A 12,387-nucleotide genomic window follows, 5' to 3' on the forward strand; every position below is an offset into this window, starting at 1 on the left:
TTGGCCTGGTCGTCCTTGGCCTTCTCCAGCCGCGCCACCTTCTTCTCCAGGGCGTCACGCTCCTTCAGAGACTCATCCAGGGCCCTGGGGGGTGGCGGCGGGGGAACACAAGGGCAGGTTGACGGGTGGCAGCAGACAGGGCTCTGGTTAGCACAGTGGTAGTGTGGATTTGGGAAGAGGGTAGATCGTGCGAGCCTCGTTGCCAACATGTATGAGCTGCACTTTGACTTGGACAAGCGCTTGAGGACGCCGCGGCAAAGGCCCGGCACGCCAGGCACAGGGGGTGCCCGCACCTCTCCGCCGCCGCCGCGCGTGTGTTGGCCTCCTCCGCCTCCCTGCAGCGCGCCTCCACCAGCGCGGTGAGCTCCTCCAGGCGGCCGTTGAGCACACGGCTCTGGGTCTCGTCGGCGGTCGCCTGCGCCGACGACAGCGCCTGCGTGCCAGGCCGTGGCGGGCGGGTGCGGTGGTGAGCTGCGGTGTGCTTGCGCAGCTAGGAGTGTTGTGGTTTTGCATGTAAGGTGCTCGGCGGCCAGCCATGGGGCTGAACGTCTGGTCCTGAGAACACAGGAGCTTTTGTGGTTTGTGCCCGTCCCAGGAATGCAAGAGCAGCGGCCCACCCACCGTGCGCGCAGACTCCAGCTCTCGCCGCGCCTCAGCCGCCTCGCAGCGCGCGGCCTCAAGCCGCCTGTCGAGCTCTGCGCGCGCATCACCCTCAGCCGCCAGCGCCTCACGTGCGTCTGCCAGCTCAGCCACTAGCTGCTCCCGCGCCAGCCTGGGGATTTGATGCGCGTGTCAGTGCGTGTTGCGTGGGTTTCGTTGTGATTGTGCATGTGTGTGTTTGCACACGCGCGCACGCGCGCGCACGCGCGCGCGCGCGCGCGTGTGTGTGTGTGTGTGTGTGTGTGTGTGTGTGTGTGTGTTTGTGTGTGTAAGGCCAGCATGAGTGTGCGGACAGGCGGCGTGTGTGTGCAAGAAGCCGGCAAGGGGTCCTGCGGCTCACTGCAGCCCCCACCTGAGCTCGCCCTCGCGTGCGCTGTTCTCCTCTGCCGCGCGCCGTGCGTCCTCCAGCTGCTGCGTGAGCTCCGCAATGTGGCCCTCAAACTTTGAGGTCACCGCACCCACTGGGGGGTGTTCAGAACAAGTGGCAGGGGAGGGCGTCAGTGGTGACACAGGTTTGGGCTCAAACACACAAGAAGTATGGCCCACAGAAGTAAAGCACTGGTAAAGAGTCATCATTGCAGTAATGCTTTCATTGACCATCATGGTGCCATTGCGCTGACTACTCACCTGCCGCGGTGGCTGCTGCTGCGGTTGCAACGCTGCCGTTGGCGCTCTGCTGGGGCGCGGCCTGCGCCACCTCCGCCTGTGCCTTGGCCTGATGGGGAGGCCAAGAAACGCCAGTAGGTTCGAGGGTGAGGTACAACAACAAACACACCTGTGGCCACCTGTGCGCATGCATGGGGTTACCCTTGTACACATTGGATTAGCACGCATGCATATGCACAGTGGACAGAGCACAAGCACGCCTTGGGACGTTACCAAAGCCTGCTGTAGGCAGCAGCTGATTCTTTGCAGCGCCAAAAGCCTCACCTTGGTGTACCTTTTGACCATGACGTCATTGATGTGGGTCTGCAGCGCCATGCAGATGTCCTCACCCTGTGTTTGGGTTGAGAGTGTATATTCATTAGGCCGGGGGGCCGGTCGGGTGCATGAAATCTGAAAAGCTAGCTAAAGAGGAGAGCAAGATGAATGGGGCCATGTCAGGTATGAGCAGGTGCAGCAGCGTCCTATCTACCAGTGGTCAGCCATGACAGGCGCCACCGTCCACCCACGGAAGCGCGCGCCGCTCGACCATTGCCCCTCCTCACCTGCTTGGTCTCAAACTGGAATATGTGCAGCACCCCCGCGACCCTCATCTTGAAGAACACGGCCTGGCTGCTGCTGCCAAACTGCATGATGTCACGCAGCTCGGCGCTGTGGAGGTACTCCTTGGGCACGGGCCTTGGGGGCAGGGGGTGGGTTTTGGAGGGGGGGACATCAATGCGGTGGTGGGAGAGGTAGAGTGACGCCGGCAGCTGCAGGGCACTTTTGGGACCGACGATGAAAACCTAAACCCTGCAGTGCACTTTTGGGGCCGGCAAGCCGTTGCGTGCGGCAGCTGGTAGACCCCCAGCCTGCAGGTCTAGCCTGTAGGCACGCGCCTGTACCAACCCGACTGAGCAGCAGCCCTGCCAGTACCGCGCGCCCGCAATGCCATTGTCACCACCACACAAGTGCCCCGCCCACCTGAAGAAGTGCACCCCGCGCTTGTTGATGCCCAGCACCAGCTTGGCCGGCAGCAGGCCGATGGGGTCCTCGATGCGCCGCACTGTGAAGAAGGTGCTGCTGCCGTAGGGCAGGGTGCGCAGGATGCGCAGGAACTGGGAGCGCGCGTCCTCCTTGGAGAACTCAGACAGGGCCTTGTACCTGGGCGGCCGTGGTGCGGCACGGCATCAAGGCCGGTAAGGGCGCTCAAGCAACCGCGAGGGCGGGGGTCGACAGGACAAGGCAGGCGTACACACTGCAAGGGCTTGGTAGTAGTTGACCAAGAGCAAATGTTTCGGCGCTGACATCGCCGTTAACGGCCTCAGCGGAAGCAACCGGCCCCCTTCAACCCCTCATCTTGTATCCCAGCACCCTGGCCACGGCCTCACCGTGCGCCCACGTCTGCCCGCCACTCGTCGCGTGGCCGCGTGCCGAAAACCTGCCGCGTGATGAAGCGCTCACAGCCGGCCATCATGGCCTCGGGGTCGCCACCCAGGGCTGGCCCGTACTCCGCCTAAGGGGAGTGCAGAGAGAGGGAGGGAGGGGGAGGGGTGAAGGAAAGGCCACAGGTGTCGTGTCAGTGGGTGGAGCGGGTGCGTGACAGTCATGGCAGGTGGGCTGCTGGTTGCCGAGGGGTCGCAGGCTCCTGATTGTATGCAAATTCCATCTGGTGGCAGCGCTGATGAACGTCTGTAGGGCGGGCCCAGCGCGCCTGCCCACCACAGCCTCCGCGCACCTGCATCTGCAGCGCCGCCATCTGCGCGGCGTCGTCGCGCACCACGGGGTAGTTTCCCGCCAGGTAGTCGTGCTGGGCCTGGGGTGGGGGTGCACAGGAGGAGCATTGGTGGACGCGCAGAGTCAGTGACGTCATGCGATGACCAGGGGGGGAGATGTTGCGCCGCAAGAGCAGCCTGGTGCTGTGGAGGAGAATGGCTGGCAGAAAAACACATACCCCTACGCGCCTGCTGCATTCTGCATACAGATCCCCCACCCCGCTTCAAAACGAACCCGGCCGCCTCCCGACCTGGATGTAGCTGAGGTTGATGAACTGCGGCTCCGACACCGCCTCGTCCGTCTCCCTGAACATGCGCTTCTTGAACAGCAGCCGCGCCTGCCAGCCCTCGTGCGCGCTCTTAGGGCTGCGCAGGTCGGCCACCACGTCCGCGATGTACCTGAGGCGGAGGGAGGGGGGTGGCGGTTCCGAGGTTGAGATGAGGCGAGGGGAGCCTCCTGACAAGATACATCCCTGGAACTCTCAGGGCTACGCGAGCTCCCATTGGTGCCACATGCAACGGCGCAGGCTGCGTTTTGTGAAACTTGCAAGCGGTCCCTGTTGGCTTGCATCCGCTCCTGCCGCATGCCTCTGAATCCACTTCCTGTGCAAGGACTGCCCCTCCCCCCCCCCCCCGGGGGCGCGCACCTGTTGTCATCCAGCAGCGTCTGCTCGTCCCCTGGTCCGCCCTCCACCGCCGCCTTCTGCGCCACCACGGGCTTGTACCCCACAAACAGCGTGAACGTGCTGTAGGCCTGCAGTCGGATGATGGAGCTCACCTGCTCTACCGCCTCGAGCACCTGTCGGTTTGCCCCCAAAGCCGACAGCATGGGGTTGAGCTCACGATGGGCACAAAGGCCGCACCAATTGCAACCAGGGAGCCTGTCTGCAGCAGGTTTACGCACCTCCCCACGCGTTTCAGCCCATCAGGCAGCCCCTGCAGGACGCCTCCATCAAACCCCTCCTACGTGCGCAAAGCCACGCATCGCCCATCAGCCTCCCCCCCAACCCACCGTGGTGGTGATGTCGTAGGCGATCTCCTCAAAGGTCTCGTCCAGGAAAAACACCAGCACACTCAGCCGGCGCGAGGACAGGTGCGCCAGGATCTCCTCAGATGTGGGCAGCTGGCGGCGGAGCGAGAGTGGGTGTGAGTGAATACGAGGGCTACAGGGTGCCGCCAGGTTTGTGCTGTGAGGCCTGGGGCCGGCGGCAGAGACCCGGCTGCATCGCGGAACCGCAAAAGTGGGCAGGGCAGGCGCCACACGGCCGGCTCACCGTGCGCCGCGGTCCGGCCTTGGTGGACCTCTTGAGCGCCGCCCACGTCGCCTCTGCCGCTGTGCGCACCGCCTCGTCGCCGGGCGCGGGCGCGCCCCCGCCGCTGGTGGCTGCTGGGCCGTCGCGCACGACGCCGTGGACGTACTCGCTGATGAGGCCCGTGAAGTCCTGGGGGCCGAGAGCAGGCGCGCGCATGTGCATGCATCGTGCCATGGCGTTTTTTTCGTGTGCATGTGCATGGCGGGTGTCTGCGTGCACGCACGTGCACAAGTTGAACGTGTGTTTTGTTCGCCTGTGTGTGTTGTGTGTGCGCGCGCGTGCGTGCGGGCTTGCGGGGTTAAGTGCAAGTGTGTACTGTACTGTCAAGAGGGAAGGGTGCGGGAGCAAGGTGCTTGGTGGCAAAATCCCTGCAGCAGGGACGCCCACTCTGGTGGCACTCCCTCCTTGGCTGTGCAGAAATCTAGACGCGTCAGCCGCGCACGGCCAAGTTCCTCGGCGCCGCACCTTGCTGGGCGGCATGGAGGCAGCAACCAGCGTGAACAGCTCCCAGGCGCGCGCGCGGCTGGCGGGCAGGGGGTTGCCGCGCGTCTGGCGCACGAGCTGCATGTACAACTCGTCACGCAGCTCGGGCCGTTTCAGGCCCTGGGGCAGAAGGGGACGCGGTGCTGCAGGCGTCAGGGCGCTGGAGCGGGGTGTGCATGACATGCGGTGTGACCCGAGGGCTGCTACATGCCTGGGTAGTGCGAATCAAGCAGCAGCACGAGCATTCCATCACTCCCTGCATGTGATGTCTAGTTTGCTGTAAAAAACATATTGTGCCGCAGCCCTCCCACTCCCGGTCCCACCTGGTGCAGCAGCTTCTGGACCACCTCGACCGCCATGCTCTGCGGCAGCCGCCCCTCGCGGCCGTCGTCGCCGCAGTAGCGCTGGATGTGGGCGTGCATCTTCACGGCGCGGGACGCGTGCTCCGGGGCCAGCTTGAGCAGGGACGTGGGGATGGCCTCCTGGGGGGGCGGGGAATGTTCAGAGGTGATTGAAGAAGTGATCGCACAATCGGACATGGGAACAGGAAAATGGTTCCACGGTCGGACATGCCACCCCGCAACATGCAAACAACTGCAGCGCGCACGACGAGGGTGCTGAACGCCGCAGCTGGTCGGCGCAGCACCAGCAATCAGCCATGATTCCAGCTGTAATCCTCAGCCAGTACAGGCTGCTCAATGCGCCGTCGGGCCGCATATGATGGCCGAGTGACCATGCTCCGCAACACCTATGCACCCGGCTGGTGCCTGTGCGCACAAGGTTGCTTGCCAAGCACGCTGTGCAGCGTGCACATGCTGCACTCGCTCACGTTGGACCAGGTCAGCAGGTCCTCGGCAGACATTGTGTGCTGCGCCGCAGCCGCTGCGGCTGCAGCAGCCGCCACTGCCGGTGGCGTCCTTGGTGATGCGCCCGAGCCGCCCGGCGTCCCCGCGCCGCTGCCCTGGCAGCTGCCACCCGAGGGCGTCACCACGCCAGCCGGGCCAGCTGAGATGTACGCGTCACTGCCGAGCGCCATCTGGGCTGCCGCGGGCTTGGCCAACATCTTGAGCTTGAACAGGTTGGTCAGCTTGCCACCCCCGTTGGTGCGCTGCACGGCACGGTTGAAGCTGTCCAGCTGCACGCACATGCGGCCATGCAGTGGGGTTGTGTGAGACAAGGCGTTAACACACACGCGGCCTGGACAGCAGCCACTGGCTTGCGGGGCCTGCCAACAAGCTGGTGTGCATACGAGGCGCTCCCTTCGAGAAGCAAGCAGCGGTAGGGGTTGTTGTACGGCCGCTTCCAGCAGCTGCCGCACCTGGAAAGCGTCTGTGTGCCCGCTGAGCGCCTCGAGGCGGCGCGGCGGCGTGGCAAAGCCGTCACTTTCTAGTGCCTGTGTTTGAGCAAATGCCATAGCCACAGTGCAGCATGTTACCAGCAGGCTCAGCGATGGCAACATACGCTCCACGCCTTGTTGTCTCAAGAGTGCATGGCCCGAAGTGCTAACAACAGCCACGTGCTCCATTACAACCGGGGCGTCGCTGGCCCAGCGCAACCGAGCCTGACCGGCTGCGTGCACTCAGCTGGTGTGCATCAGAGGCCACCGCTTCTGTGCCGTCGCTGCTGCGCCCAACATGCACAACTGTCAGCCCAGCCTGCCCTCCTCTGCTCACCCCGCCGCCAGATTTGACGCTCCAGTCGTCCTCCATGGCCGCCAGGCCCCTGGCCCTGCAGCACGGGCGACACGCCTTGAGCAAAAGACCGCAGGTCACCGCAGGCTCACGCTCACACAAGCGGCTCCAGGATTCACGCTGCCGCACCGACACTACTGCAGCGCTGGTCATGAAGGCCATGGGCATGTGTATGATGGGCAAGTGCACGTCGATTGTGGACGCACACAGCGTCATGCACAACGCACCTGCTTGGCGCCAACTCTAAGGGTGCCTCCCCAGCCCTCACCAGGGCCCTTGTAGAGTCTTACAAGATATCAACTATACCCAAGTGCGGTCCGCGGGGTAATAGATTCAGCTGCGGTCCTCAAGACTTTGAAATGAATCGGTTGTGTGCTGGAGCAGCGCAACAACACTTGGTTGCGGAAACGATAGCAACATAGACAAAAGCCTCGCAGCAACTCTCGGTGCACCTTGTTGTGCTGCTGCTGCTGCTGCTTGCCCACCTGCTACCGACTGAAAAGCATCGTTTCTGCGAAGCTAATACTGGTTGGTTGTGTGCAGTCGTATTGTTTCTGTTTTTTATGCCTCGTGTTGCTCTCTCTCTCTCTGCATCAGATCGTGTGCACGCAGATCGATCAGCGAGTACGGTACCAGTGCGCACGAGCGTTCAACCCGCCCGCGCAACGCACACACGGGCTTTGGTCACCGACGTGGATGACACTATGTCCGGCGGAGGCGCGCGAAGCCCCCAGCACATGTGCTGGGAGTCTGTGTCACCTTGCAGCACTTTGCGCTTTCGCTGAGGCAGGCAATCGCGACTTTTGCTCCATGTGTGTGTGTATCCTGGAAATGATGCTCCAGAGTAAAAAGTCTGAGCCACACCTGTGTAGTAGCCCGCGGCGGCGGCGCTGCACTACCCCGGCGGCGCAGTTGCTGACCCCGGCGTTCGCACTGAGCGGTGTGCGACCTGCGCCGCGCAACGGCAAGCACATCCACCCTGGTGCATGCGGCCGCGACCGATTAAAGGCGGTGGAGACAGGCGCAAGGCCCAGCCTGTCCCCATACGCACGGCCCAACAACATGCGCCAAGCTGGGGAGCAGCCCGCTGCGAGGTGCACTGCGTTGCCCCTCGGGCCCATGGTGTGGCGCCTGATCTCACCACAGACTGATCCAGGATCACAATTTTCATGGCGTGAACTACGTCTTGATTCTTCATTGTCTAGTGAATAATGTAGCCAAAACTCAATTTGGTGTGATGGTGGTGCCCAGCTGTCTGCCGTGTGTTAATGAACATTTGAGGGCATTTGTCCCTGCTGAGTGCCTCCCTCACTTTTTGTTCGCAATCGTGTCCACCACAGTGGCTTGCACTAAGCCTCACTTACACATCCCTTGGGGGACCTGGGTGTTCACATTATCAAAGGTGTCGAATCCCGTGCCATTCCTGACAGATATGATTGCATTCGTCGCGAGTGAGTGCATGCACCTCCACACAGGGGTTAGCAACGCAAAGGGTGGCAGGATGGCTGATGTGAGGAAGCGTGGGGTGGGGTGTGGTGACAGCGACCAGTGGCGAATGTGGCGCAGCTCAAACGTGCAGTTGTGGCACATCACGCACTGCATGCCTGGTGGCTTTGTGCCCTCACACCATCTCATATCCTCTGTCAGCCAGAACGGCCCTTCGTCTATCAGCCACCCGTAATTGGCGCATCGTACAGCCCGCATGCCAAAACCACCGCACACTGCCCACACACCTCACAACCGCGCCCTGCCACAAGCACTCAGCCCGCCAGGAGAGCGACACACACCATGGAAGCTGTGATAGAGCTCTATGGCCCTGGCCTGCTTTCGCCCCTCGCATGTCCTGCCGCTACTACTAGTACCAGCATATTTATAGCAGCTCATGACTGCGCCCACCTCATGACACCGTGTCTCATGGCTGTGCCACTGCTACTCAGGCAGTCCTGCTGCAGTACACCTCCGTCACCGCAGTGTGCGTGCAAGATCAGCAGGCCCCCAAAATGTCCGTGGCACCATCGGCCGCAGAAATCCATAAGCTTTGCTGGTTTGAGTATTCTTGAGCTGCGTTTTGAGGCTGCAAAGCTTGATCAAAGGGCGCGGTCTCCCGCCGAGCGCGCTCCTGCTTTTTGGCACGTGTGTATAGAACGCAACTTGCCTCGCCATCGCTTAAACGCCAGCAACTCCGCCTCTGGGCGCTGAAATGCAGCCAGAGCAGGCACATTGTCCCGGCAGCGGCGCCGCGAAACGCACGCCGCGCAGGTGCTGTTGAGGCTCCAGTGCTGTGTTGTGGCATGTCGTCAGTGCGAGATGCAATCGCCCATATGGCCCAGGCGGTCGGTCATTCTTTCCGGCCGCTCCTGGGTCTCATGGGACAGCAGCAGCAGCAGCAGGGGCAGGAGCACTGTGACGAGCTCCACCAAAACAGTGCGCAGCTCTCCTCGCCGCATGCAGCAGCAGCACCCCCTGGTGTCGCGGCGCTGCACCCCCAGCAGGAGCTTGTCACGCGCCTGCAGGGCTTGGCGCAGCCGCAGCAGCACGGCGAGGCCGACCTTTCCTGCCTGTCTGAGGGGGAGCTGTGGCGCGTCTCTGGCGCCCACGACCTCAGCCAGGCCCCGCAGGAAGTGGAGCGACAGCTGCGAGAGCAGAGGACTGCAGTGGCGGCGCTGCGACGCACTGGCGGGCCCGCGGAGGAGCTCGTGGGCGCCATGCGCGTGGTCAACGCGCTGAGGGCCACGCTCCTGCTGCACCTGCAATGGGGGCCGCTGCGGCAGCCGCAGCCTCAGTCGCAGCCGCAGCCGCGGCGGCAAGCAACGGTGCGTATGCCGGCCAGGGCCCCCAACGCTACGGCACAGCCCTTTCACCTTCTTGAGCACGCACGCCATGCGCCAAGCAGGTTGCGATGCGCAGCCCCCCCCTTCCCCCAGCCTTGGAGAGCCCTTCCACCGCACTCCCCCACTCCACAGCCCTCGACGTCCCCTGCCGGACACCCACCCGCAGGTGCTGTTGCCCTTGCCGCCGCCGCCGGTCCCGCTGGCCCGCGTGCCGCACTCTCACCAGATCCTCAGCGCGTTGCGGCCGTTGGGGGTGCAGGACCAGATCAACATGGCGCAGATCAACATGGCGCGGCAGCGGCAAGCGCAGGAGCAGCTGACGCAGGACGCGCGGCTCGCAGAGCAGTTCAGGCGGGCGGCGCAGCGCCAGCAGCATGCAGCGGCTGGCCCCGACCACTTCCAGGCGTATGCGCAGGTGGGCGCCCTCCTGCACATGCACCGCACACCCCCGCCTGCACCCCGCCCGCATGCACATGCCTCTGCAGGGCCAGCGACTTGTGAGGAAACTCGGCCCGCCTCCCTCGCCGCCGCGCTGACTCTTCACGCCCTGGGTTGATTCTTGCAGGGCGGGCCTGGAGCCTATGAGGGAGGCGCACGGCTGCAGATCCTGGCTGTTGGCCCCCAGCCCGCCGCCCTGGCGCCGACGCCCGCCCAGTACGTGCAGTCACTGCGGCAGCCCGCCCCGGGGTTGGCGCAACTGCAGGCGGACGCTTCACACCTCTGGAGTATGGTGCAGGAACGCGCACAAGAGGAGGCTCAAGCAAACACGGTGGCGCGGCAGCGGGGGCATGGTGAGAGTGTGGCTGTCACAATTGCTCTGAATGCTGCAGTAACTGTGTCCCACTGCACATTTGGCCTATGCCGCTCGCTTGTGAGCTTTGGACCTGCGGCTGTCATATGATGCATCAAATGTTGGCCATTGTGCTTGACCTTCCTGCTGCTGCACAGCAGGGGACGACTCCGCTCAACGCGCTGGCTTGGCAGCGGAGCGGCGCGCAGAAGAGCGGCAGCAGCAGCAGCAGCAGCAGCAGCAGCAGCACCACCACCACCACCACCACCACCACCAGCAGCACCACCAGCAGCATCACCAACCGCAGCAGCAGCAGCTGAAGAGGAAAGCCAGTGAGCCCAGGACAATCCAACGCCTTCCCCTTCCGCTACCTCGTCCGGAGCAGCTGCAGGTCCAGCACGGCCCTCCCATGCCAACCCGGATGCCTGCAGGCGGGTATCAAACGCTCGCCGGCCCGGCCTGAGCGCATTCTGGGACATGCACCCGGCAGGGTGTTCCACCCTTGCACCGGCTTGCTTTGTTTAGTGCAAACATGAAATCATGCTGTGCTTGAGGAGTCAAAGCACAGCTCCTGCCAGCCATCGCCACCACGGTCGCGCTCACGCATTGCTGTCTTGGCCTGCAAGCACCTTGTTGGCCTGCCCTGTGCTGGACGCCTGTTCCCACCCATACGCATGCGCGTGCATACACGCACAACAGCACTCTCGCAAGCACACGTGTGCGCTTGTTTGGATGCACATACAGGTCGTCCCTCCGCAGTCAGGAGCGCCGTCCTCCCTGGCACAGGCCTGCTGTTGCACCAGGCACCGCGCATGGTGAAGCGGTGCGTGCTGGCTCTATGGGGAGGTTGCATCCCGGGGCTTGTGGCGCAAACGGGTCGTCAGAGGCAAACCTGTTGTAGTGCCCAACGCCTGAGATCTCGACCCGTCCCCTGCAGGCGCTGCCCCGAGTGCACCAAGGAGCGCCCAGAGGACGACATGTGCGCGCAGCCCGGCTTTGGGGAGATTTGCCGGCACTGCGTGGCGGAGCAGCAGCGGATGGTGGCCGCGGCTGAGGAGGCGCGGCGGCCGATCGAGGTTGGCCTGGAGCCGGAGGACATGGGGGCGGCGGCGGTGAGCGGCGCCGCGCCGTGGCTGGGTCGAGGTGCTGGGTTGGCGGCGTCAGGAGCGTAGGGACGTGCAGGATGGCATGGTCAGAGCGTTGGCTGCATGGGGGATTGGTCCTACTGCGCAGCTGCTCTGTGCCGCAAACCAGCCCCTCCCATCCTTCCTGTACGGCACTCTGAGCAACCTCAATTCTAGTAGGGCTCATGTGCATGTGTCCGCGTTTGTTGCCGCACGTGCGCGCCACCACTGCGCGTCCAGGCACCTGCGGCCCGTGGCAGGGGCCCGCGTGCCAAGAGCTCAGGCGCGGCGGCGGGCCGGCGGGCGCGCAGTGCGCGGGGGGCGGCGGCGGCCCATGACGCGCAGCTGCAGGGCAAGGGCCACCAGGTGAGGGCGGGGCCAGGGTCGTGGCCGGGGGGGGGGGTTGGCCCTGCAAACCATGCTGCTTCCGTCCTGTTGCTGGGGTGTTGGCGAGGACGCGGTGCACTGCTCACAGCGATGCCTGTGAGGCAGGAGGAGGCCCCCGGCCCCACAGCCACCCTGCAGTGAGCCTCCCAACGTCTCATACTGCGGCAATCTAACCCCACAGCGTGTTTGCCGTTCAATCTCACTGCGGTATCCGCTCCCCCAACTTGCCTTTCCATATGTTCACGCACACCGTTTCTGCTGCACCTTGAAGCACTACTGTTCGCCACCGACCGAAACCTCCGCACTCCTGCATGCATGTCCTGCCCCCACTTCCGCCGCACCAGGACGCGCCCATAGTGCTGGACAGCGACGAGGACGTGTGTGAGGCGGCGGCGCCTCAGACCACCAGCACAGAGCCCACGGCCGGCGCGGGCGCCAACGGGCGCGCAGCCAGGCGGGCCGCGGCCAACGGGCAGCCCGTGCCTCCCGGGCAGCTGTATGCGGTGAGCCACGGCACGCAGCAGACGGCTGCCGCCCCAGTTGATGCACACAGCCAGGGTCCAAACCTCAACAACGCGACTGCCTCTAAGCAAACGTCGGGTTGACCTCCAGCATGGACGGCAGTATACCCGCCCTGCGACGCACTGGCTGCCCTCCCTGATCCCTCAACCGCCGGGCCCCTCCCCTCTGC

At 64.1% G+C, this 12,387-nt stretch overlaps 3 protein-coding genes across 3 annotated transcripts in view; 2 read left to right on the plus strand and 1 right to left on the minus strand.

The window, feature by feature from the left end:
- MNEG_8273 (hypothetical protein) overlaps positions 1-7,762 on the minus strand; it is a gene marked incomplete at both ends in the record, with an annotated part of 9,137 nt that extends 1,375 nt beyond the window's left edge. The window contains 19 exons of the mRNA XM_014043252.1: positions 39-84; positions 294-433; positions 622-772; positions 1,013-1,121; positions 1,288-1,375; positions 1,591-1,656; positions 1,869-2,001; positions 2,287-2,466; positions 2,694-2,818; positions 3,041-3,118; positions 3,329-3,476; positions 3,725-3,876; positions 4,090-4,200; positions 4,352-4,519; positions 4,856-4,993; positions 5,197-5,355; positions 5,703-6,008; positions 6,192-6,266; positions 7,706-7,762. Coding sequence (XP_013898706.1) covers positions 39-84; positions 294-433; positions 622-772; positions 1,013-1,121; positions 1,288-1,375; positions 1,591-1,656; positions 1,869-2,001; positions 2,287-2,466; positions 2,694-2,818; positions 3,041-3,118; positions 3,329-3,476; positions 3,725-3,876; positions 4,090-4,200; positions 4,352-4,519; positions 4,856-4,993; positions 5,197-5,355; positions 5,703-6,008; positions 6,192-6,266; positions 7,706-7,762 — 2,430 coding nt within the window. The remainder of the gene's footprint in view (positions 1-38; positions 85-293; positions 434-621; positions 773-1,012; positions 1,122-1,287; positions 1,376-1,590; positions 1,657-1,868; positions 2,002-2,286; positions 2,467-2,693; positions 2,819-3,040; positions 3,119-3,328; positions 3,477-3,724; positions 3,877-4,089; positions 4,201-4,351; positions 4,520-4,855; positions 4,994-5,196; positions 5,356-5,702; positions 6,009-6,191; positions 6,267-7,705) is intronic.
- Positions 7,763-9,269: 1,507 nt separating this feature from the next.
- MNEG_8274 (hypothetical protein) lies at positions 9,270-10,505 on the plus strand (the record flags this gene model as incomplete). Its single annotated transcript, XM_014043253.1, has 3 exons — positions 9,270-9,377; positions 9,562-9,810; positions 10,347-10,505. 3 exons carry the CDS (start codon positions 9,270-9,272, stop codon positions 10,503-10,505), a joined length of 516 nt encoding a protein of 171 aa, XP_013898707.1.
- Positions 10,506-10,997: 492 nt separating this feature from the next.
- MNEG_8275 (hypothetical protein) lies at positions 10,998-12,301 on the plus strand (the record flags this gene model as incomplete). The annotated part of the gene is made up of 4 exons (XM_014043254.1): positions 10,998-11,008; positions 11,123-11,297; positions 11,550-11,675; positions 12,041-12,301. 4 exons carry the CDS (start codon positions 10,998-11,000, stop codon positions 12,299-12,301), a joined length of 573 nt encoding a protein of 190 aa, XP_013898708.1.
- Positions 12,302-12,387: the final 86 nt, after the last annotated feature.

The sequence above is a fragment of the Monoraphidium neglectum genome (genome assembly GCF_000611645.1).
Source record: "Monoraphidium neglectum strain SAG 48.87 unplaced genomic scaffold scaffold01553, whole genome shotgun sequence".
NCBI lineage: Eukaryota > Viridiplantae > Chlorophyta > Chlorophyceae > Sphaeropleales > Selenastraceae > Monoraphidium > Monoraphidium neglectum.